Raw genomic sequence first — 21,939 nt, 5'->3', positions numbered from 1 at the left:
TCCACGTCGTACTGCTTACCGACTTCATTGCACAGTAGCATGCGTTCCAGCATGCGCCTGCGGTATTTAGTCTTCACATACTGAATTATACCTTGGTCCATCGGTTGGAGGGCCGATGTAGTGTTGGGCGGCAAAAAAACAACTTCAATGTTGTTCAGTCCGGTGGCACTGTTATGTGCACTACAGTTGTCAAGGACAATTAACACCTTGCGGTTCTTCGCGGAAAGCTGTCGGTCTAACTTTTGTATCCAGCTGCGAAAAATTTCCGATGTCATCCAGGCCTTTTTATTAGCCCGGTACTCCACCGGAAGAGCAGGCACGTTCTTAAAGCACCGTGGCTTTTGTGCCTTTCCAATGACGACAAGCGGCAAGCGCTCTGTCCCTGTCATGTTTGCGGCTAAAATAACGGTGATTCGTCCTTTACTCCTTTTTCTTTCGAAGCAGGGATCTCCTTTCATTGTCACAGTCTTGTCAGGCAATGCCTTAAAGAAAAGTGCTGTTTCATCAGCATTGAAAATGTCATTTGGATCATATGCTGCGATATTTTCCAGCAGCTGAGCATTCTTCCAGTTGTTGGCAACATCTTCGTTGACGGCACCTCTTTCGCCGCACACAGTCTTGAAAACGAGACCATGTCTGTCTCTAAAGCGCGCACACCACCCTTCTGACGCTTTGAATCCATCAATATGCATCATCAGTGCAAACCTCTCGGCCTGCGTCATGATGAGGGGTCCACTCAATGGGAGGTTTGCATCACGAGAGTTGACCACCCACCGAAGCAAGGCTACTTCCAACTCCGAATGAGCTGCTGTTTGCAGACGCTTTCTTGACGCTTGGAACTTCTCGCTTTCGAACGCCTGAAGAATCTGTTCTTCATTTTTTACATATGCGCTTAAAGTACTCCTTTTAATGTCATATTTTTTCATCGCTTCTTGTCGGGAGAGCCCGTTCTTAAGGGCCCGCAAAATTTCCACTTTGGTATGGCCTCGTAGCTCTTCGGCCGTTTCGCCGGTGTTGCAATCGGGGCCGAGTGCGGTGATACCAGCGCACAACAGAGAAGCAATGAGCCGCACTAAAGCGAGCAGTCTTCAATACAACAGCGTAGCGAACCGATAGCAGCAAAACGGCAAAATGGCACCGCCAGTAATGTCGACCCGTGAAAAAACAAGAAAAAGCGCCCGTTCAGCCACAAGTCGAGCCAAGTTGATTAATTGATGCCCATGGCGATGCTGCTTTTGGGTATCGCTATTGCGCCGCGTTCGTCTTATTTTCGTTTTCGAGCCTCGGTAGCTGCCCGAAGTTGTCCGAATTATCCGTTGTGCGGTCAAATCCGTCCGAATTAACGAGAGTTTCGTCCCATAGACTCCTATACATAATTCTGGGGACCAGGCGCGAAGGTCGAATTATCCGATTTTCCAAATTAACGGGAGTCGAATTAACGAGCTTTTACTGTAGTAGGAGATTATGTCTACTTAGGACAGGTAGTAACCGCAGATCCGGACCATGAAAAGGAAACAACAAGAAGAATACGATTGGGATGGAGCGCATTTGCCAAGCACTCGCAGGTTATGACTAGCAGCTTACCGGTATCCCTCAAGAGGGAAGTATACAATAGTTGCATCTTACCTGTAGTCACCTATGGGGCTGAAACGTGGAGGCTAACCAAGAAAGTTCTACTTAAGTTGAGGACAACCCAGAGGGCTATGGAACGCAAAATGGTAGGCGTAACATTAAGAGATAGGAAGCGTGCAGAGTGGGTCAGAGAAATAACTCAAGTTACCAACATTCTAGTGGAAATTAAGAAGAAGAAATGGGCATGGGCGGGACATGTAGTGCGACGAGAGGATAACCGATGGTCGCTTAGGGTAACAAACTGGATTCCAAGAGAAGAAAAGCGTAGCAGGGGGCGGCAGAAAGTTAGGTGGGCGGATGAGTGGATGCAGCTAGCACAGAACCGGGTTAAGTGGAGAAATATGGGAGAGGCCTTCGCCATGCAGTGGCTATAGTCAGGCTGATGATGATGATAACGAATGCTCGCTTAGTACAAACGAGGGCAGTGCTACCGTCAAAATATATATTAGGGCAATGGCACAGTGTCTCACATAGAACAAACTGTTGTGACCTCAACATTCAGAGCGAACGCGAAGCTGTCGGGCCCCCGCAGTTGACCGAGCCGGCGGCGTTAAGAGCGATTTCACTCGACTGCGAACCCGCAGCTGGCGAATTTCGCACACTTCGTGTTCCCCTGACACGACGTGAACATAGAGCGCACAAAGTGTCCCCCGGCGCTCCTTTGCGGGTAAAATAAAGTAAAAAAAAAAAGAAGCACGTGTTGAAAAATGAAAACGAAAAGGAAGTGGCGCCGCCCGCGTGGCTGTGATGCATCCACGTGATCTGCGTCGGCCAATCCTGAAAGTCAGGCGCCTGCTCTACCGGCTCAAACCGGTTCTCCATTTGTCGCTCCGTTGCCACCTCGCGCTGAGGGCGTTGCGCCGTTGATTCTTTCTGTGCGATGGCACTGCGTTGACATCGTTGCCGCATTCGTGCCTTTCCCAGATCGGGGAGTTGAAGGCTGCCTCAACGCGTGAGCCCAAGGGCTTTACTTGCGCCTGGTGCGATGGAGGACTGTACGTCGACCTCTTCAGGTGCTAAAAGGAAAGCTGTCAACATCGCAACAAAGATTGCCATTGTTAATGAACTTGCTCAAGGTGCAAAAAACTGCGAATTGGTCAAGAAGTACGGACTGTCGAAATCGACCATTTCAACCATTGCTAAGGGCAAGGAAAAGGTTCTTGGTGCTACTGTGAATGCCGACCCGACGACTAGAAAGCTCCTTCAGAAGGCGACCTACGCGGACGCCGAGGACGCACTGCTGAAGTGGTTCACTGACGCCCGGTCTCGCAACATTCCGATCAGTGGACCACTGATGCTCTCCAAGGCTAAAGCCTCCAAAGCCTGGATGAGTCGTGACTTATTTGCCGAGTGGCTTGTCGAGTTTGACCGTGACATGGCACGAAAAAGCAGGAAGGTCCTGCTCGTGCTGGATAACTGTGCGGTGCACCATGTGCAGCCTTCCTTGAGTGCGGTGACAGTGCTCTTCTTGCTTCCCAATGCAACCTGCAAAATTCAGCTGCTGGATATGGGCATCATTCATGCGTTCAAGGTGTGCTACCGGCGGCGCGTAATCCAACGCTTGTTGATCGCGATTGATGCTGCCATGCCAGTTCGCATCAGCTTGCTTGCCGCCGTGGAGATGTTGAAAGCGGCGTGGATGGAACTCACCGCGGAGTACATAGCAAATTGCTTCCGCAAGGCGGGTTTTATGGGCCCAGGCACCGAGGACGCCATAGATCACCCACCGGAAGGCCGGTCGCACGAGGACTTGTGGCAACGCGTCGTTGGCACGCAGCTGGCTGGACCTGACGTTGCCTGGGACGATTTCGTTTTTGCTGATGACGCCGACATTGCGGAGCCATGCACTGACGAAGCTATTGTGTGTAAAGTGCGAGCCTTTCCCGACTGCCCAGAGACCGACGAGGACGATGACGAGGATGCTGCTCTAGCACCGGTTGCTGTGAATGCTTCAACCGCGATTGGTTACATCGAGTCGCTTAAGGAACTCGTGTGCAGCAGAGGCCTTGGCGATGAACGTATTACAGCGCTGGAAAAATTAGAAACGGCAGTGATGCGATCAGCTTTGAAGAAGCAGACATGCATCACGGACTTGTTAACTTTAGTCTCGCTTGCTCTTTTTGCCCGTATTATAGGTGGTCCACTTACTACAAACTTTGGATACAATGAACAAATGCCGCGTGACGATCAAGTTCGTTATAAGTGGGCTGGACTGTAAGTAAGCCGCTTGGTTCAAATTTAAAAAGCTAGTCAATCTATACACCCTAAAATCAGTGGATACAATTTTTACGCAGGCTTATTGAAGATAACTGGTTCTGAAAGCACCTGACTAAGCTGTTTAGTTCAAAAAGCCACTCAAACTATTCACAGTGAAATTAGTGGGAAGAATTCCCCATTTTCATCGCATTTGCTTCAAACCAAAATATACCACTATATATATATATACCTCTAAAAACAAGAGATATCACACAGTCTAGCCCAGATCCTAATGAATCCACATCCTGGTCATGTAACAGAGGACACCATGGAGCCATGCTGCAAATGCATTACCACAGCTGCAACCTTCCCTACCCTTGCTAACACGTGACAATCGCTATGAGCAGCCGAAGAATGAGGGCAGTCGCAGTGCTTTTTCTTTTTGTTTGCATATTGCAGATTAAACGTTCAGGTACCAACACCGAGTTTTACACATGATGGGATGCAAGGATATTTGAACCTTCCAATAGCTTGTGAGTATATTTCCCATGCAAATTGTGTGGCACACATTCAGTGGAAATTGCGAATATTCTTAATCATTTTACCTGCAGTACTTGCCAGGCTACTCTTCTGTCACCACACCTGTCACCACACTGTCACCACAAGGAAAAAACGCCCATGTGACAACAATAGGTGAAGTCACTGTGCCTACAGCCATTAAAAGGAGCACTAAGCAGGAAGTTCCTCTGTCAGACCGTGATGCAGTCGACGACTCGCTATGAAGGCAACGATGCAAATGCCCGCCGGTGTTCTTATTGCTTTTCGTCACTATGATAAGGGATGCAGCACCTACAAAAGCAAAGGCTTGGAACGTGCCCTCCTACTGCTGTTCTGCGGCGACCACTTTCATCACGCACAACTTTCGTCAGAGAAGAAAACCAGTATGTGGCAAGTCATTACGGACAAGGAAAATGCAGACGATACAACTTCATTTGTGCAACGTGGCCCTCATGCTCTCCCTTGCCAAGTAGTTTCAGTCGTTAGATCTTTGGTTCGCGACAACCTTTTCATGCCCACTGCATGGCTTGCTGTGTACCAAAGCCAATGCACGAATGGTACATGTGTTAAGTTTCATCAGAAAAGCTGCATTTCCTGAGACATTCCTTTGCCAGCGCACTGTTTCAGGGCAATGTGAGAGCATGGATAGAATGGTTCAACTCACGTTGAAACCCAAGTTGATGCTCTTTATTCATTTTGTGAGCCATCTTGTTGACTTTTGCCGGCAACACGTCGCACCATGCCCTTCCCAGCAAAAGCCTAATTCGTTACTCCATCAGTAAGGAGATTTTCAGCAAATTACAACCTTGCAATCGATGCTTTATGACATTCTTCCATGAGCTTTTCATTCATTGAGGATGATAATGTTATGATTTGGAGAATTATGCATCAATAGTCTACAAGGTTGCTTATTACTATTACTACTACACAGTTCCCTTTTTCTCCTTATGTGTGCAATAAATTACACAAAATTTTTATGAGGTACATCTGTTTCTTTCCATGTCCTGATTTTGTTTTCTGAAAACCGTTTCCTCTAGTTAAAGCCGCCTGCATTTGCATTCAAAATTGTTCAAAAATGTTTGATATGATTTGCAAAACATTTTCATATTTTTATTTGTTTACAACCGAAAGTTAACCAGCGAGTGAGTTCAAGGGATAATGTGAAAACTCAGCATGGAAAAATCTAGCCAGACGTGGAATCATGCTTGTCAGCAGCACCATGCGAACATCAAGCTAATTGGCCAGGCATGAATCAGAGTGCAGCCACTACTACAGTGAAAGCTCGTTAATTCACAACTCGTTAATTCGAAATTTTGGATAATTCGAAATAGTCATCGTGGTCCGGTCCGCAGTGCATAGAAGTCTATGCGCGTAACAGCTCGTTAATTCACTCAAAAATTGGCGCCGCCACCCATAATTCGAACTGCGCGCCGCCAAGCGGCGCTGTTAAAAACCATCGTTGGAAGCTTTCACGACAGAACGATAGATGGCACAACCATCGGGGCGCCGCTAGGGTGCTGGAACAAGTACTAAACAGTCTTTCCTGCCGCGACTCCTTCGAGGAACGACGTTTTAGTGTTATCGACCACGGTTTCGTGTTGCATTTCGTGAGCCCTCGTTTTGCACGCCGCTTGTTGTGAGCTTGTGTCCGCGAGATGTGTTCGCGTGGGAAATACTGTGCCAAGACGGTGAAGGAGAAAGTGGCTATTTTAAGCGAGGTGGATGAACGGAAGGCCAGCAAAGTGGAAATCGCGAAAAAGCACGGGATTCCACCAAGCACGTTGTCGACGTACGTCCGAAATAGGAAGGCCATCGAGGATGCCTATGAAGCCGAAGATTTCGCCAGCAACAGAAAAAGGCTTCGGTTAGCCAAGTATCCGGAAATTGAGACCGCTGTGATCACGTGGGTGAAAGAAATGAGAAGCGCTGACATTCCACTGAGTGGCCCAATTATCATGGCGAAGGCGGCCGATTTCGCCCTGCGCTTGAATGTGGAAGATTTTGTTGCCTCCGAAGGATGGTTTCACCGCTTTCGAGACAGACATAATCTTGTCTTCCGGGTGTTGTCTGGAGAAGCCAAAGAAGTGGATGCAGAAACTTGTGCCACGTGGCGAAGCGGTGCTCTGCAGCAGTACTTAGAAAGCTACTCGGCACATGATATATTCAATGCTGATGAGACGGCTTTGTTTTATAAGCTCCAGCCCGACAGAACAGTAACATTTAAAGGGGACAGCTGCGCTGGCGGCAAGCGAAGCAAAGAGTGGATTACTGTTCTGGCCGCCGCTAATATGACCGGGACGGAGAAGGTCCCTCTTTTTGTTGTCGGCAAGGCACATAAGCCTAGATGTTTCAAGAACATTAGGACGCTGCCGACGGAATACTCCGCCAACAGCAAGGCGTGCATGACGGGCGAATTGTTTAAAAAATGGCTCTTGAAATTCGATCGGAGGATGGAGCTAGGGAAGCGTCAAGTTCTCCTCATTGTGGATAACTGCTCGGCACACAAAGTCGACGCCGAGCTGAAAGCCACAAGGCTCGTCTTTTTGCCCGCCAACACGACTGCGGCCTTGCAGCCGATGGATCAGGGGGTGATGAGAAACATCAAATGTTTCTATAGGCGCCACATGATCGAGTGCATGACTTTGTGCACTGGAAACCAGAAGACCAGCACCATCACATTGCTCACAGCAATGCACATGTTGGTGCATGCAAGAGCAGGTCACGCCGTCCACAATTGCAAACTGCTTCCACCACTGTGGCTTTGCTGCCGGAAGTATGAAAGAAAGTGGCGACGATGGGAGTCCGGAGCCTCTGCCTGCGGCTGTGCGTGCTGTGCTGCAGGACGTCAGTTTTGATGATTACGTTGGAGTAGACAGCGATGCAGCAGTGTGCGGTGCCCTAAGTGATGAGGACATTGTCGCTGAAATTGTTGGGGAGCAGTCTATCCCAGAAGAGGCAGAAGACGAGGACGACGACGAGGAGCAAGAGCCCGTGCGTCCATCCGCGGCAGAAGTTATGGGAGCGCTGAATGTCGCGCGCCTTTTCTTCAGCTTTGAAGAGGGGGAAGAAGACTCGCTGCGTCGCATTCGCATGCTAGAAGACCGAGTGAGTACGGTAGCCCTCAGAGAGAAGAAGCAGAAGATGATAACAGACTTTTTTGCTAAATAAATGTTTTTCGTGCCCTCCGGGCATCAAACGCCTTCATTTTTGCTCACTTTCATTAGTTCGAATTTTGGTTAATTCGAACTGGCCTGGCGGCCCCGTGGAATTTGAATTAACGAGCTTTTACTGTACTACACGCCACCGGTCACACTCACTTTGTAGCCGGGTCATGACCGCACTGACAGCCTTGGAGACCATGCTGATGAGGAGTTCGCCCTCCATGTCCTGTGGTGCTGATCCAGGAGTGACATTGTCGTCTTGCTTCTGTGTGAGGAACAAACAACACATCATTGTAATTAGGCGCCCTGTTTGCCGATTGATATAAAGAATATAAAGATATAAAGTATAAAAAAAATGAAGGCTGCCATGCAAGCTGCAGACCACGACAGCTTGCAAATGCAAGGCGCTTAGGAAGGGCATCGGCATACGCATAAGTTTTCGACGATGATATCTGCCCAATCCTTCAAGGAAGGAGCCCAAAGATTCTTTTCATGGCAGACCATGAGGACTGACACCTCACAGTGCCTGAATCAAAACGCTGCTGGCAAACGCATCATTCTATACTGAAACACATTCATCAACTGCTCCAGCTGTTGCCTGGGCCACATGCAGAGGAAGCCAGATTGAATGGTAGAAGACGACAATACATGACCACCCACTCTGCCAAACTTGTGCGTGTGCAAGATGGGTGGTTGCCCTGTGCAGGCTATTGCGACTGCTTTCGTGCATGCATATATCCCACAAAGGTAAAGGAGACTGCTGCCGTGTGTAGTGGAAAGGAATGGCTTAAGCTGCAGTGATTCTGTTAGTGATTGTAACGTGTCTTGCTCATTTGCCATCCTGTCAACGGGGGTTCTCACAGCAACAGTGTACTACTGCTGTTTCCCCCAATGTCAAAGACTCCTCTTTTTCTTTTTCATGTGAACAGTAGCTTCATGTAAGGTAGCAAGTTGCGAACTGTAAACTGTATCAAGGAAACAGCACACTGTAAACCAGTGTACCCAACCAGGCGGACTTCCGCCGAAGATGCTCTCGCTCAAGTCATATTCTGATATTCTGACTAGGTGCACCTAAAGCATTAAAAAAAAAAAAAAATCCACAAACAAGGAGGTTGGTGTGGTTTGCGGAGTCCCAAATCGACTCACACTATGAGAGACGCCATGGTAAAGGACTCCGGAAATTTTGACCACCTGGGGTTCTTTAACGAGCCCTGACATTGCACAGCACACTGCTTGCTTTTCACCCCCATCGAAAAGCGACAGCTACGGCCGGGATTCGATCCCACATCCTTGGGAACAGTAGTTCGTAACCACTGCACCACCCCGGAGGATCAAGACGGCAAATGAAGAGGCCTTTTCAAGCTACCATGTCGTGCTACACTACAGTCGAACCCGGATATATCGAACTCGAAGGGGATCGCGAAATAGTTCGATATATCGATAATTCAATATACAAAAATCGGCTTGTGATGGCACTTAAGATGCCAAAAAACGATACCGCATGTGTCGTATAATCAACCCACTCACATAATGAACCCACCCTCCACTTTTGCACCCGAGAATTTGAAAAAAAAAAAATGCGTTAAGACCAGCTCCCTCACATCTAAGAGATTGAGTGATCTCTGCGACGAGCGGCAGCGACAGAGCGAAAAATTTCAAACTTGTTGGAGCTGCGTCCCTCTTGCCACTCGAGCCACCGCGACAGCTCAATACAAGGTTTCTGTGTCGCTGCGGCAGAAATCGCGAACGTTTTCGCTTGCATGTGGATGGCGCGCGTCACTCCGTTTCGAGCGTCGCATCCACAGCTCATTTCTTGGCAGCGTGCCAAGATGCTGTGCAGCGATAATGTCAGGGCGCGTTTATCTTTTTATAGCTCCTCCGGTGGCCGGGAGCGAAATTCGCAGAGTGCCCGTGATGGCTTGATTGCACAAGCCTGGTTCGATTTATCATGCCGCGCTTGGGGCGGGCGTCATAATCGCAGCAGCAGACCGCATGTTTCCGTTGATTCATACATGCAAAGATAAACGGCTCCCACCAAAAAAAAAGAAAAAAAAAGAAAAAAAAAAGCCTGCCGCTTCTTAACGTCCGTAGCCTCTATATCTTACGCTACATCGCGCGTACAGCACAACGATAAGAAAGGATGACTCGGAAAAAAAAAAAAAAGAAAAACAGAGAGAGCTGCCGCTTCTTAACGTCCGCAGGCGCCATAGCCACGTCAGCCACCGCGCGCTGAGGGTTCGCAACACACGCTGGAGAAAGCGTCCGACGTCTGTCTGAAAACGGGCTGAGCTGGCTTGGCGCATGCGTAGCGCGTGCTGAAGGAGAGGGATAGCCCGGCAAAAGAATGGGCACACCCTCGCACATGGTTTGCAAACATCATGTGTTGGCGCGCGGGAAACGATAACTGCAGATGCGCGCGCCTTTGGGGAATGGGCGCGGCACTGTCCAGAACTGTCCCCTCTCATTCCTTCCGCGCGTGGCTTGAAAACGTCACGTGTCAAACGGGCAAGGGTGATGCGATAGTCTTTGGGGAAGACACACTTTCCAGTTCGTGGTGCGGAGTTCGATATATCGAACGACTGGTGAAATTGAGTTGGATATATGATGCGGCTTTCCTATATTTTTACATGGGATTTTCAAGGGGATATTCCGTGAGTTGGATATAACCAAAATTCGATATACCCGGGTTCGATATAACCGGGTTTGACTGTAGTACAAAAATATACTGTGAAATGAACAGCTGGAGTTGGGGTGACAGCCCTAAGAGTGCCTTTGTTAAAGAGCAAGAAAGTCTAAATGGGCATCGAGAGACTTTCTGTTCATTCAGCATTTGTAAAATGACCATGGTGCAGAAAGTTTCCTGCAACTGGTGACGCCCCAAGCTCTTGGCAACCATCGTTCCAACCCTATAATGCCGAAGTTACAAAAAAAAATCAGAAAAAACTATTGTCTCCACCATATGCTAGCTAATGTACCCATGTTCTAATATAAAAATTTGAAAGCACAGCTAGGAGGTGACATGTCACCTAATTTAGTGACAATTAGCATTTGATTCAGCTTGTGTAGCTGGCCCAAATTGTTTTGCCTGTCAGCCGTTGCATGATCAGACTTGAGCAGCGGCGGTGGTGGCGGCGGTGACGCTCGCGTCCGGCCATGGTCGTTCACGAGCTCCAAGATCATCGCTTATGGATGTGTGATCTCAGAGGCCATGGGCCGTTTTTTTTTTTTTTTTCGTTGCCATTAGATGATGCAGCATGCAAACGCGTAGGCAATTTAAAAATATTGCGGCGGCGCTTGAGTCCGGCCATGACCGTTTATGACCCCCGAGATCACCGCGCATGGATTTGTTTGTTTGTGGGGTTTAACATCCTAAAGCAACTCAGGCTATGAGAGACGCTGCAGTGGAGGACTCCAGAAATTTTGACCCCCTGGGGTTTTTTAACGTGCACTGACATCGCACAGCACACGGGCGCCTTGCTTCTCGCCTCCACTAAAAAGCGGCCGCCGAGACCGCGCACGGAGGTGTGATCGCGAAGGCCATAAGCCGTTGGCGGTAGTTTTATCGCCACTGCTGAATGACGCAGCACACAAACACGCGAGCGGTTTAAACCCACTTCTGCGGCAGGCGATTCGATAAATTGAAAAATTGCGTTCCTTTGTTTTTTTTCTGGCTCCTTTGCGCATTTTCGCCGTTTTAATGAACAACAATTCTTTCGTTATAAACGATCTGGCTTCAAATTTTGAAATTTTCCTTTCGTTATACAGAAAGAACTCCTATAGAAAAAAACCAGACCAACCAAACTTTGATCTTAGTTCGTTTCATCCGATAATTCGCTATATCTGTGTTCGTTATAGCAAGATTCGACTGTTCTAAGCTATCAAGGCCGCTGAGGAGCATGGGATGTTGCACGTGTGGGTTACCTTTTTTTTCGATAACCTTTCTTAAAAGTAATGCATGGCCATATGACGAAGTCATTGACGAAGCCATGCACTTGAGTCGAGCGGCTGCATTATGTGAGCATGACCTCTTATCGCTTACACACTAGCCTCAATCCTCATTAGGCAAACATAATGACGTTGATATGCCGGCATCAATACAAAACCTAGTTATGGCATCGCCATTTGAATAATAACAACAACAACAATTGAATTGGCCAACAGGAACGGAAAGGTGCAGTGACTGTCGTACTTTTTCTGCAGACATCTGAACCACGCCGTAAGGTAAGGGAGGGAAATGGGAGTGAAACCGGAAAAAGAGAAAGAGGTGCCATAGGCTTCCAAAGCACCGACGAATGGCGCTGCTGCTGCTGACAGGGAGCGCCATCTCTGACAAAAAAATAGAAACTGGGGATACACGTGGTGGCACCACCTAGGCATCCCGTGCAAAAGTTTTCTCCTTTTGCTTTCTTGCTTCCGCGCACGTGCAGAGGTCCCGCGCTGCTTTGTCGCGCGGACAGAAAGCGCACACTGGACGCCGCTGGCTCAGCTCACTGCCTTCACGGCGTGCGCCGTGCGCTTTCTCTCGCACGAGCACGTGCCTTGATGCGCCCCCGCAGGCGCACTGCGACATGCTACCTGCATTCAGTCTTGATTAGGCAACCTGATGCATATTTCCATGAAGGATACTTAATTATAGGCGGGAATCTTTTTATTCACGTCTGCACTGTAGAGCAGACAACAGACGGGGATGAGTAGATATTGATTGTGAATGCGTCCCACGTTAGCAGAAACGTAGGAAGTGCCTTTCGAGGCAAGTCCACTATGTAATTATATTGTCATATATAATATGTTTAAAAACTGCTAAAGTATCATCAGTACTGTGAAATAAAGTGGCTCGCTCGTTGGTCATCGTTTTGGACTGTAGCAAGCGATATATATATGGATTTGTATTTTATTATTATGACATTACCAAAGCAAATCTTGCAGTAGAAGAATAAGTATATAATCCAAAGGAGGTGTTTCTTCAAAGACAAGAACGCTAGCAATCTCATAAGCACACGTGTCCTCCGTGCGCTGCACGCGACATAACCGGCTTGTTGGCTCGGAAGGCAGGTGAAATCCAAGCTTGTACTACATTGTGTTTTATTTCAGTTCTTATTAAATGGTTGTGCTTCATTTATGATAATACAGTCGAACCCGGATATATCGAACTCGAAGGGGATCGCGAAATAGTTCGATATACCGATAATTCGATATACAGAAATCGGCTTGTGACGGCACTTACGATGCGAAAAAATGATAACATATTTGTCATGTAATCAACTCATTCGCATAATGAACCCACCCTGCACTTTTGCACGGAGAAATTGAAAAAAAAAAAACAAAAAACGTTAAGGCCAGCTCGCACATATGCAAGCGATTGAGCGATCTCAGCGACAGAGCGAAACATTTCAAACTTGTTGGACCTGCTCGAGCCACCGTGGCAGCTCAAAACAAGGTTTCTGTGTCGCCGCAGCAGAAATAGCAAGCGTTTTCGCTTGCATGTCGATGGCGCGCGTCACTCAGTTTCGGTCGTCTCATCCACAGCTCATTTCTTGGCAGCGTGCCAAGATGCTGCGCATCGATAACGTCGGGGCACAGTTTCGGTCGTCTCATCCACAGCTGATTTCTTGGCAGCGTGCCAAGATGGTGCGCATCGATAACGTCGGGGCGCGTTTATCTTTTGATAGCTCCTGCAGTGGCAGGGAGTGAACTTGGCAGAGTGCCCGTGAAGGCTTGATTGCACAAGCCTGGTTCAATTTATCACGCCTCATGATCGCAGCAGCTGACCGCGTGCTTTCGTGATTCATACATGCAAAGATGAATGACTCCCGAAAAAAAAAAAAAAAAAACTGCCGCTTTTTAATATTTGTCAGCCGCTGCGTCCGCGTCGCGCAGAGGGTTTGCAACAAACGCTGCAGAAAACATCCGACGCCTGTGTGAAAACGGGCTGAGCTGGCTTGGCACATGTGTAGCGCTTGCTGAAGGAGAGAGATAGCTCGGCAAAAGGATGGACACACCCACGCACATGGCTTGCAAACGTCATGTGTTGGCGCGCGGGAAACAATAATTGCAGATGCGCGCCTTTGGGGAATGGGCGCGGCGCTGCCCAGACTAGCCGTCGCCGAACTGTCCCCTCTTATTCCTTCCGCGCGTGGCTTGAAAACATCACGCGGCAAACGGCCAAGGGTGATGCGATAGTCTTTGGGGAAGGCACATTTTCCCCTGCGTGGTGGGGAGTTCGATATATCGAACGACCGGTGAAATTAAGTTCGATATATGACGCGGCTTTCCTATACTTTTACATGGGATTTTCAAGGGGATATTCCGCGAGTTCGATATAACCAAAATTCGATATATCCGGGTTCGACATAACCGGGTTCGACTGTATTTGGTTTGCACTCACAAACCCTGTGATGGGAATAGGGTGCTCCGTGAGAGTGGTGTCAGTTGAGCCATAGCTAGGATCACTTTTGTACTGTACTCCGAACATATCTTTGTTAATAGTAATAATAATAATAATAATTTTAATTGGTTCACTTATTTGCCAATTTGCGAAAATCTGTAAAAGCGTCTGAGCAAGGCATGTTTTCCAACGCCAGGCGCAACGCGATCGTCGCGCGTGCACAGGAAGCTAGCGGAGTGTCAGCTCCGACAACGCCCGATCGTTTCACATTTCGACACCACGCCCGGAATGCGGCGCTGCCGTCGCGCGGCGAAACTTGAGCTTGGGTTCCCTATACAGTGTACTCTCGTTAAACGAAACCTCAAGGGACCGGGAAAATATGTTCCGTTTATCAGGAGTTCCATTTACCGAGAGAATGGGTTCAGCATTGCGCAATCAGCTTACGCAGTCCCGACACAACAGGCAGGCGCGCAGTTTGTGATTTCCACGGAAGTGAATCCCGAAATGCAAAATTTCGGTAATAAGGAGAACAGTATACAATGGGCAAGAACTTTACTGCACAAAGTACACAGCGAACATTTTTTTTTTCTCAGAGTACAAAAAAAGAACAGACCGCTTACTCTTCTGCTGGTAGGGTAGTGGGAACTGCGATTTAATATAATGGCTGCTGAAAAATGATTTCGTGCTCCACGTTGTAGACGTTTTCAGGGTCGTATTCCTTTAGAATTTCGGGCAGCCGTCTTGCTTTCCACTCTCCACATGCTGTCGTATTGGCAGCGGCAGCTTCCCCTGAAATGGCACGGAACACTACACCGTTCCGGTCTTTAAATCTAGTCAGCGACCCGTCGCTGCATGAAAAGCCCTCAATGCCGAGCTGGAGAGCGAATTCTTCTCCTTTAGCACGAATGAGTGGTCCGCTGATGGGGATGTTTTCGCTGCGAGCCCTTCGCAGCCAAAGCACGAGGCACTTCTCCAGATCCTCGTGGTCAGCCGCTCATAGTCTTTTTCGCTGGGGACCAAAGCGCGACGTTTCAAATGCCGCCCGCAGCTTGTCCTTGTCTTGGAGGATTCGCGTCAGGCTGCTCTTCAGGACACCGTACTTCGTCGCAAGCGCCGTTTTAGTAAAGCGACCATTCTCGAAGTCACTGATGATATCCATCTTCTTTTCCAGTGCAAGCGCATTGTGCTGTCTTTTCTGCGTAGCCATCGGATCCTGACTTCGCGAAGAAATGTCGCTACGACACCGAACAAAGGTTCTGAGGCTTAGGCCTAACTGAATACGGAACAGCACGCACACTGCGACAACAAGCAGCGACGTGGCGCACTGTGCGAGAAAACCCGAAACCATAGCCGAAATTGCCAAACCGACAGGAGGTTGAGGGGGAGGGGGACAGTGATGCGCACCGCGATGGCGCTGCATTTGCCCAACTAGTTTTGGTTGCGAGTTTGCTTTCCGTTCCGTTTATGCGATGGTCGATAAACTTGAGTTCCGATTAACGAGATTGTTTTTACATTGCGTTGATAGAAAACCAACCAACTCTGATGAGTTTGTTCCATTTAAGCATCTGTTCCGTTTAAGCGTATGTTCCGTTTAACTGATTTCCGTTTATCGAGAGTCTACTGTAGTGCAGGACTACAGAGTAATTTTGACCCCCTGGGGTTCTTTAACGTGCACTGACGTCACCCAGCACACGAACGACACTCCATTTCACCTCCATCAAAATGTAGCCGCCGGCGATCAGTTTCAAACTCAGGTACAGTATAATCTCGTTACAACGGATCCGGTTTCAACGGCTATTCGGTTATAACGTACCGATTTGCGATGTTTGGTTGGTTTTCCTATCTATTCAATTGACTAAACTTCGCTTACTGCAGACTCTGCTACAGCGGACATTCGGATACAATAGACTAAATTTTGGGTATAATTTCCCTCCTATACAATTTTTACAGCGGACTTCTTTACTCGCAGATATTCCAAATTCAATACCTTCCAACTTCAAACATCGCTTCGGAAACTTTCGGGGGGGAACAGCGCCAGCAGCCTCCATGGCCAGCAGGATCAACACAGCCGGCGGCCATTGTGATGCGGCCGTACTTGGCTTGGATTCGGCCGGATTGAAATTGGACTGGCTTTGACCATTTTTGATCGTGTTTTTGATAGAAGGAGGGATGATTTGCTATGATGTGTATTAGCTCTATGGCTACGATTACTTAGAACTTATAATTCCAAAATACTTTTAAGAAAAAAAAATGCCGTTTGATAGCGACCCCTCGGCATAAAATGTTTTGTGGCGTTTACGTTCAGCGCCATGTAACGGATGGCTCCCATTGGCTCCAACGTTTGTTCTGAGCGGCCTGTCGTCCTGGCATTTCCTTTGTCTTGTCAACCCCTGTGCGTGCGGACGTTACGCTCAGTGCCAACGTTTTTCAGCGCGGCGTGTGCTTAGTTTATTCTGCCAGCCTGTGCGTCGGGACGTTAGCGTGATGGAGCCGATTGCATCAGCCAGTGCCGTGCATCCTAAACCGCCAGAAACGACAAAGCGCAAGCAGATTTCCCTGAAAGACGAGCTTGACATCATCGAGCAGGTCGAGAGAGGCAAGAAGCAGGTGGACGTTGCCACGTCTTTCGGCTTATCGAAGCAAACTGTGAACTCTATCATGAGCGCCAAGGAGGCAATCCTGGCAAAGGAAGTCTCTAGTGATTTGCAGCCCAAGAGGTTTCGACTTCGCGGGGCTTTATTCCCCGACGTCGAGGAGGCCCTGCTGGTGTGGCTTCGCGACGCCCGTTCGCGAAACATACCCGTGAACGGTCTGCTTCTGCGGAAACGTGCAGAGCAGCTAGCTGTTGTTCTCAACCGAGAAGACTTCAAGTGCAGTGAAGGTTGGCTCAACCGATTTAAAGTAAGACACGGAATCGCCTTCAAGTGCCTCTCTGGCGAGTCGGCCAGCGTTGACGACACTGTTGTGGCAGATTGGAAAGCCGAGGTCCTCCCAATGCACCTCGAAGGCTACGCACCGCGTGACATTTTCAATGCTGACGAAAGCGGCATATTTTATAAGTTGAGGCCAGGGAAGACCCTCTGTTTTTCCGGAGACACGTGCCATGGCGGCAAGAAGTCGAAGAAGCGAATTAGTGTTCTCTTCTGCTGCAACATGGACGGGAGTCAAAAAGAGAAGCTGCTGGTAATAGGCAAGTCTCGAAGACCGCTATGCCTGCGGAATGTGCACCTTCCCGTTGACTGGGATTATAATAAAAGCGCCTGGATGACGCAAAGCATATATAACAGGTGGCTGCTGGATTTTGACAGCAAAATGCAGAAGCAGAAGAGGAATGTGCTGCTCTTCCTCGACAATTGCTCAAGCCACATGCAGCTTCCACAGCTTCAGGCCACAAAGGTGGCGTATTTTCCACCCTGCACAACGTCTAAAGCGCAGCCTATCGACCAGGGCATTGCGCACTCAGTGAAGTCGAGGTACTGCACACGCCTTGCTGAGCGTTTGCTTTTTGACATGCAAGCCAAGTGAGACTCAGTGATTGACCTGAGATTTGCTGTCCAGGTTCTTTCTTCTGTGTGGGCGCAGATTCAGCCAACTATAATAAAAAAACTGCTTTAGAAAAGCAGGTTTTCCAGTCAGTGACAGTGACTGCTCAGACCTCATATTGCCGCAGGAAGACCAACCAGATCCAGGTCTCTGGGCAGCTGTTGAAGAGGCCTTCGGGAACCAAGAATTCTCGGACTATGTAACTGCAGATGATGACCTGGTGAACACGGAGCAGTTAACAGATGAAGAAATTGTCGCTCAAGTCCGCAGAGTGCCCACTGCAGATCTTGACATAGAAGATGAAGAGGAGGAAGGTAGCGGAGGAGTTGGAGCTGAAAAAATAACTTCTCAAGCCTTGGAATCCATCCAATGCCTGAAGAAATATTTTGAGCAAGAGGGTATGGCAGCAGATGAAGTTAACAGCCTTGTGATGATGGAGACACGCATAGTGTCCAAAGCTGTTAAATGTACAGTACAGTCAAAGGTGACAAGCTTTTTTGAGAAGGCTTAGAGACAAAATAATCTATTCTTTGGCTATATATGTCGCTTGTAGTTCACTCTGGTTATAACAGACTCATTTAGTGCCTACATAAAAGTCTGTTGTAATAGTATTACTCTTACTACACACTTCTTTTACAACAGACCAAAATCTTCACTTTCAAGGTCTGTTGTAATGAGATTATACTGTACTCCGGTCCAGTAGTCTGGCATCTTATATCTACAGTGACATCACGGTGGGGCTATCTGAATCTGTGTTTTCAAATTTTCAAGAAAGGGAACCCTTGAACCCCGACAGTGGCTAGTGACAGTCATTCTAATGCCTCCAAAAAAGCGTGGACTTCGGCAAGCAGCTATCCCAGAGCAACGATAACAGGAACGAGGCACATCACGACTGCTTTGGGCGATGTGGCAGATTGCACCTAGTGCACTTCCATCGAGCAGCCATGGTGACGGAGGACACAAACAATAAAGGTTGACGGAGCCAACACACCTTCTTGTGCCAGGCGATCATCTCGTCGCGCAGAACGGCCCGCAGCAGGGCCTGCACCTTGAAGCTCGGCTGTGCCACACAGCGTGCAGTGGCAATCATGCCGGCAGTCATGGAGCCTGCCACCCCAATGCTGGTCATGAACTCTGATACGTTGGGTGTCAGGCGGAACGGCACTGGCCGGTTGGCATCCAGGTCACCTGTGAGGGGACAAATGGGAACCGACGCATATTCAATGCAAACAGGAAACGCACAGGTGCAGAACAGGAACGAAGGAGTAAGATTTTTGGCATTCTCCTGCAGTTCACTGATAAAGCCACGCTTGTTCTATGCCATCTACTATTTTCGAGCTGTGTTGGGTTTCATGGCGCATAAGCGGCTGGTGCTATCAAGCACCAAACACAAGTCATGCAGCAGCAGCAACAGTGTCAAGTTTGACAGCAGGTTCAAAACCTTGAAATTCTCTCAACTCAACAGCCAAACAACAGGTATGACTCTTATAGGTACAAGTCCCACGGTAATGGTTTTAAATGTTTTAAAACAGCAGGCCATAAAAAGATTTCAAATGATAGTTATTAAACTGAATAATTTTTCTCATAGAGTAAAAATAACTGCTACGATTGTCATGGATGGCTTGCTGAGGTTGAATTGCGAATTGACAACACTAACAGCTATTGGCAAGCTATATGTTTTTCCCACAGCTTTTAGACAATTCCCACATAGCAGACAGTGCTGAAAAAAGGATGGCCATGGGTCCTTACCTGAGATGTCATCAACGTCAAACTTGAAGTAGGAGAAGTTCATGAGCCCTGAATCCTGGTGCAGGTACATCATGTCCGGGTTCAGCCGTGTCAGGTGCATCACAAACTCGGCAAAGCCTGCCAACGACAGCTGAAGTGTGAACTGCACATAAACAAGACAATGCCAAGAGGTCAACACTGTGAATGTCCCAGCTTCTGCAAAATTATCGTATACAGTCGCCGACCGTTTTTTCGGACTTGAAGGGACCCGAAAAATGGTCCAAATAATCGAACAGTCCGAAAAATCCGTGAAGCACAAAAAATCACTTTATTCAGAGGAAATCGGCTTAAAAAAGTAGCAGATTTTACCTTGCGGCAAATTTCTTTTGCTGGCGACGATTTGCGCTTGTATTTGCGCCAAAGTTGTCGTTTCGCTGTACACGCTAGACAGCAAGTTCACAGCGTTCGTAATTTGTGCAAGCGATGGCTGTGGTAGGCCGCCCGAGTCGTCGTCGGAGTCCGACTCGTCTTCAGGTTGAAGAACCTGGCGTACAAGTTCGTCGTCCGTGAGGTCCGCACACATATCGAGAGCGGCAGGGCCATGTCCACAGCCCGAGTGCGCACCACACCGCTCGTCAAACACGCAAAAATGGGGCACTTTTCGTTCAGAGCGGTGGAACCGCCGGACGCAATCACAAAACGGCCAAAGGATTGACGGCGCGCCACTCGGTTGACGCGGTCGGAGAAACTCGTGTGACAACACGGCGGACGTATGAGACAAAGCACAAAGAGATAGCTGCCCGCGTCAGCGTTGGCGACAAAAGCAGGTTGACGGCGATGACAATCCGACTGCCACCTCGAAGTGGCAGAGATTGCAGGGGCCTCTCCTGGCAAAAATGGGGCACCGAAACCATGTCAAGCCAATCCAACTGCAGAGCCAATCCACCTCAATCCAAGATGGCGCTTGTTGCGCCGGCGAAAAGCTGATAAGATGGCAGATTTTGGCCTGCAGGGGACTGAAATTAGTCCGAAAAATCGAACTTTCGGACTTTTAAAGTCCGAAATATCCGTCGCGAATATGTATGCGCTTCTATGGGGTGACTGACGGTGCCTCACTGAAGTCCGAAATATCCTACAAGTCCGAATTATTGGAGTCCGAATTACCCGTCGGCTACTGTATTATCGCACACAAGTTGGCTTCGAATGTAAGGTGACCCCACCCGCAACTCACTGCCATAGTGCACTAAAAAAAAATGGACTCTAAATACTATAAACCAGCGCGTAACATTCTTACCTCGCCCGTGCTGCATAAAGGAAAGATAAGTTTCCAAGCTAAACCAGTTCAGTTATATTACACCAAATAGGGCAGTTTTAGTGCACAAATCTTTTGGTGCATTCGTACTGGCCCAATGCTAGGCATACGTTTTAACCCCGCGGAGTTGGCCCAGTAGTTAGGGCACTGAACTGCTGATCCGAAGGATGTGGGTTCATTCTCGTCCCCCGCGGATGAGTTTCGATAGAGGCAAAATGCAAGGTGCCAGCACACATTAAAGAACCCCAGAAGGTCGAAATTTCCCCAGTCCACTTATTAACGTGTTCTTGACAGCCGACGTTGCTTTGTCAAACCTCATAAAAGAGACCGAGCCAGCATATGGCTCTGTTTGTGCTCGATAATAGTGTGGCAGTGACTTTCAGGCTCGAACCTGTAGCCAGAAAGCCCTCAAAAGCCAGCTTGCTCTGGCTGAACCCACAAAGGCCAGCTGCGGATGTGCAGAATAAGCAAGACATCCACCTGCTTGCGGAAGGTCCAGTAGTGGGTGGGTGCCTGGAAGGTGGCCAGGGCCCAGTCTCGCAGCAAGGTGCGAGGCACCATGGTAGCCTGCACGTCCTTCAGGATGTCCCGCAGCACCTGGTGGCTCGCCTGAGATCCTCGTGCCTGCACTGCAGCCAGCCGCTCGTAGTAGCGGCCCACGGGGGCGTCATGCTCCACTCCACGCTGGCCACACCTCTGCGGCAAGGAAAGGACGAGACTCGAGTCATTATTCGCCGAGTGGAAGGGGGGGCTCTAGAAACAACCACAGTGAAAATTCGCTTGGACAAACTTCAAAGAACCTCAGGAAAAAATTTGTTAAATTTAAAATTCGCTGAACCGAAGTAAGTGCAGGGAAGTTTGTTTCCATTAGCTACAAGAAACATCAGGTGGTCATCATGTCTCAACCCATCTATTTGTGACTGCGATCATTTGCAAGCGAAGAATGCACTAAACTTTTTGCAGCACATTTGAACTTAGGACTCCAGCGGTCTAGAACTTAGTCACTGCGTCCAGGCTCTGTGTCCAAGGCACAACAGTCTGCCGGCAGCAAGGGCCTACATTTTCTCCAAGGAGGCCATTGTTAACCCGCATGCATACATATGCAGTTTGAGTTAAAATGCCTAGTACGGTGAAACCTTGTTAATATGTACCCGCTTACCAAGTAGTTGCGGTTAAAACGTAGTTGTGAAGATTCCCTGGCTGAGCCGCTATTGAAACCTATGTATTGGTTCACCACTTAAAGCGTAGTGGCTCGTGAAGTGCCTAACTGTTAATACAGTAGAATCTCGTTGATACGATTCCCACGGGCTCCGACAACAAAAGCGTATTATCCGAAAATCGTATTATCCAAAACGGACTCCAAGAGATCGCGAATAATACATACTTGGCACAGAACTTGCTTTTATTAAAGCACGTTAAAATAA

General features: G+C 48.4%; 1 protein-coding gene across 3 annotated transcripts in view; it reads right to left on the bottom strand.

Annotated features, from left to right (window-relative positions):
- Nipped-A (Transcription-associated protein Nipped-A) overlaps positions 1–21,939 on the bottom strand; it is a 287,463-nt gene that overhangs the window by 5,815 nt on the left and 259,709 nt on the right. For all 3 annotated transcript variants that reach the window (XM_084595462.1, XM_084595463.1, XM_084595464.1), the window contains exons 58-61: positions 20,996–21,211; positions 19,225–19,366; positions 18,467–18,663; positions 7,704–7,812 (exon numbers count right to left, since the gene is read on the bottom strand). In XM_084595462.1, coding sequence (XP_084451588.1) covers positions 7,704–7,812; positions 18,467–18,663; positions 19,225–19,366; positions 20,996–21,211 — 664 coding nt within the window. The remainder of the gene's footprint in view (positions 1–7,703; positions 7,813–18,466; positions 18,664–19,224; positions 19,367–20,995; positions 21,212–21,939) is intronic.

Source organism: Amblyomma maculatum, chromosome 2 (genome assembly GCF_055883805.1).
Source record: "Amblyomma maculatum isolate TAMU_Amacu chromosome 2, ASM5588380v1, whole genome shotgun sequence".
Taxonomy (NCBI): domain Eukaryota; kingdom Metazoa; phylum Arthropoda; class Arachnida; order Ixodida; family Ixodidae; genus Amblyomma; species Amblyomma maculatum.
The sequence above is the reverse complement of the archived record's forward strand: the minus strand, read 5'-3'. Positions and strand labels throughout refer to the sequence as shown.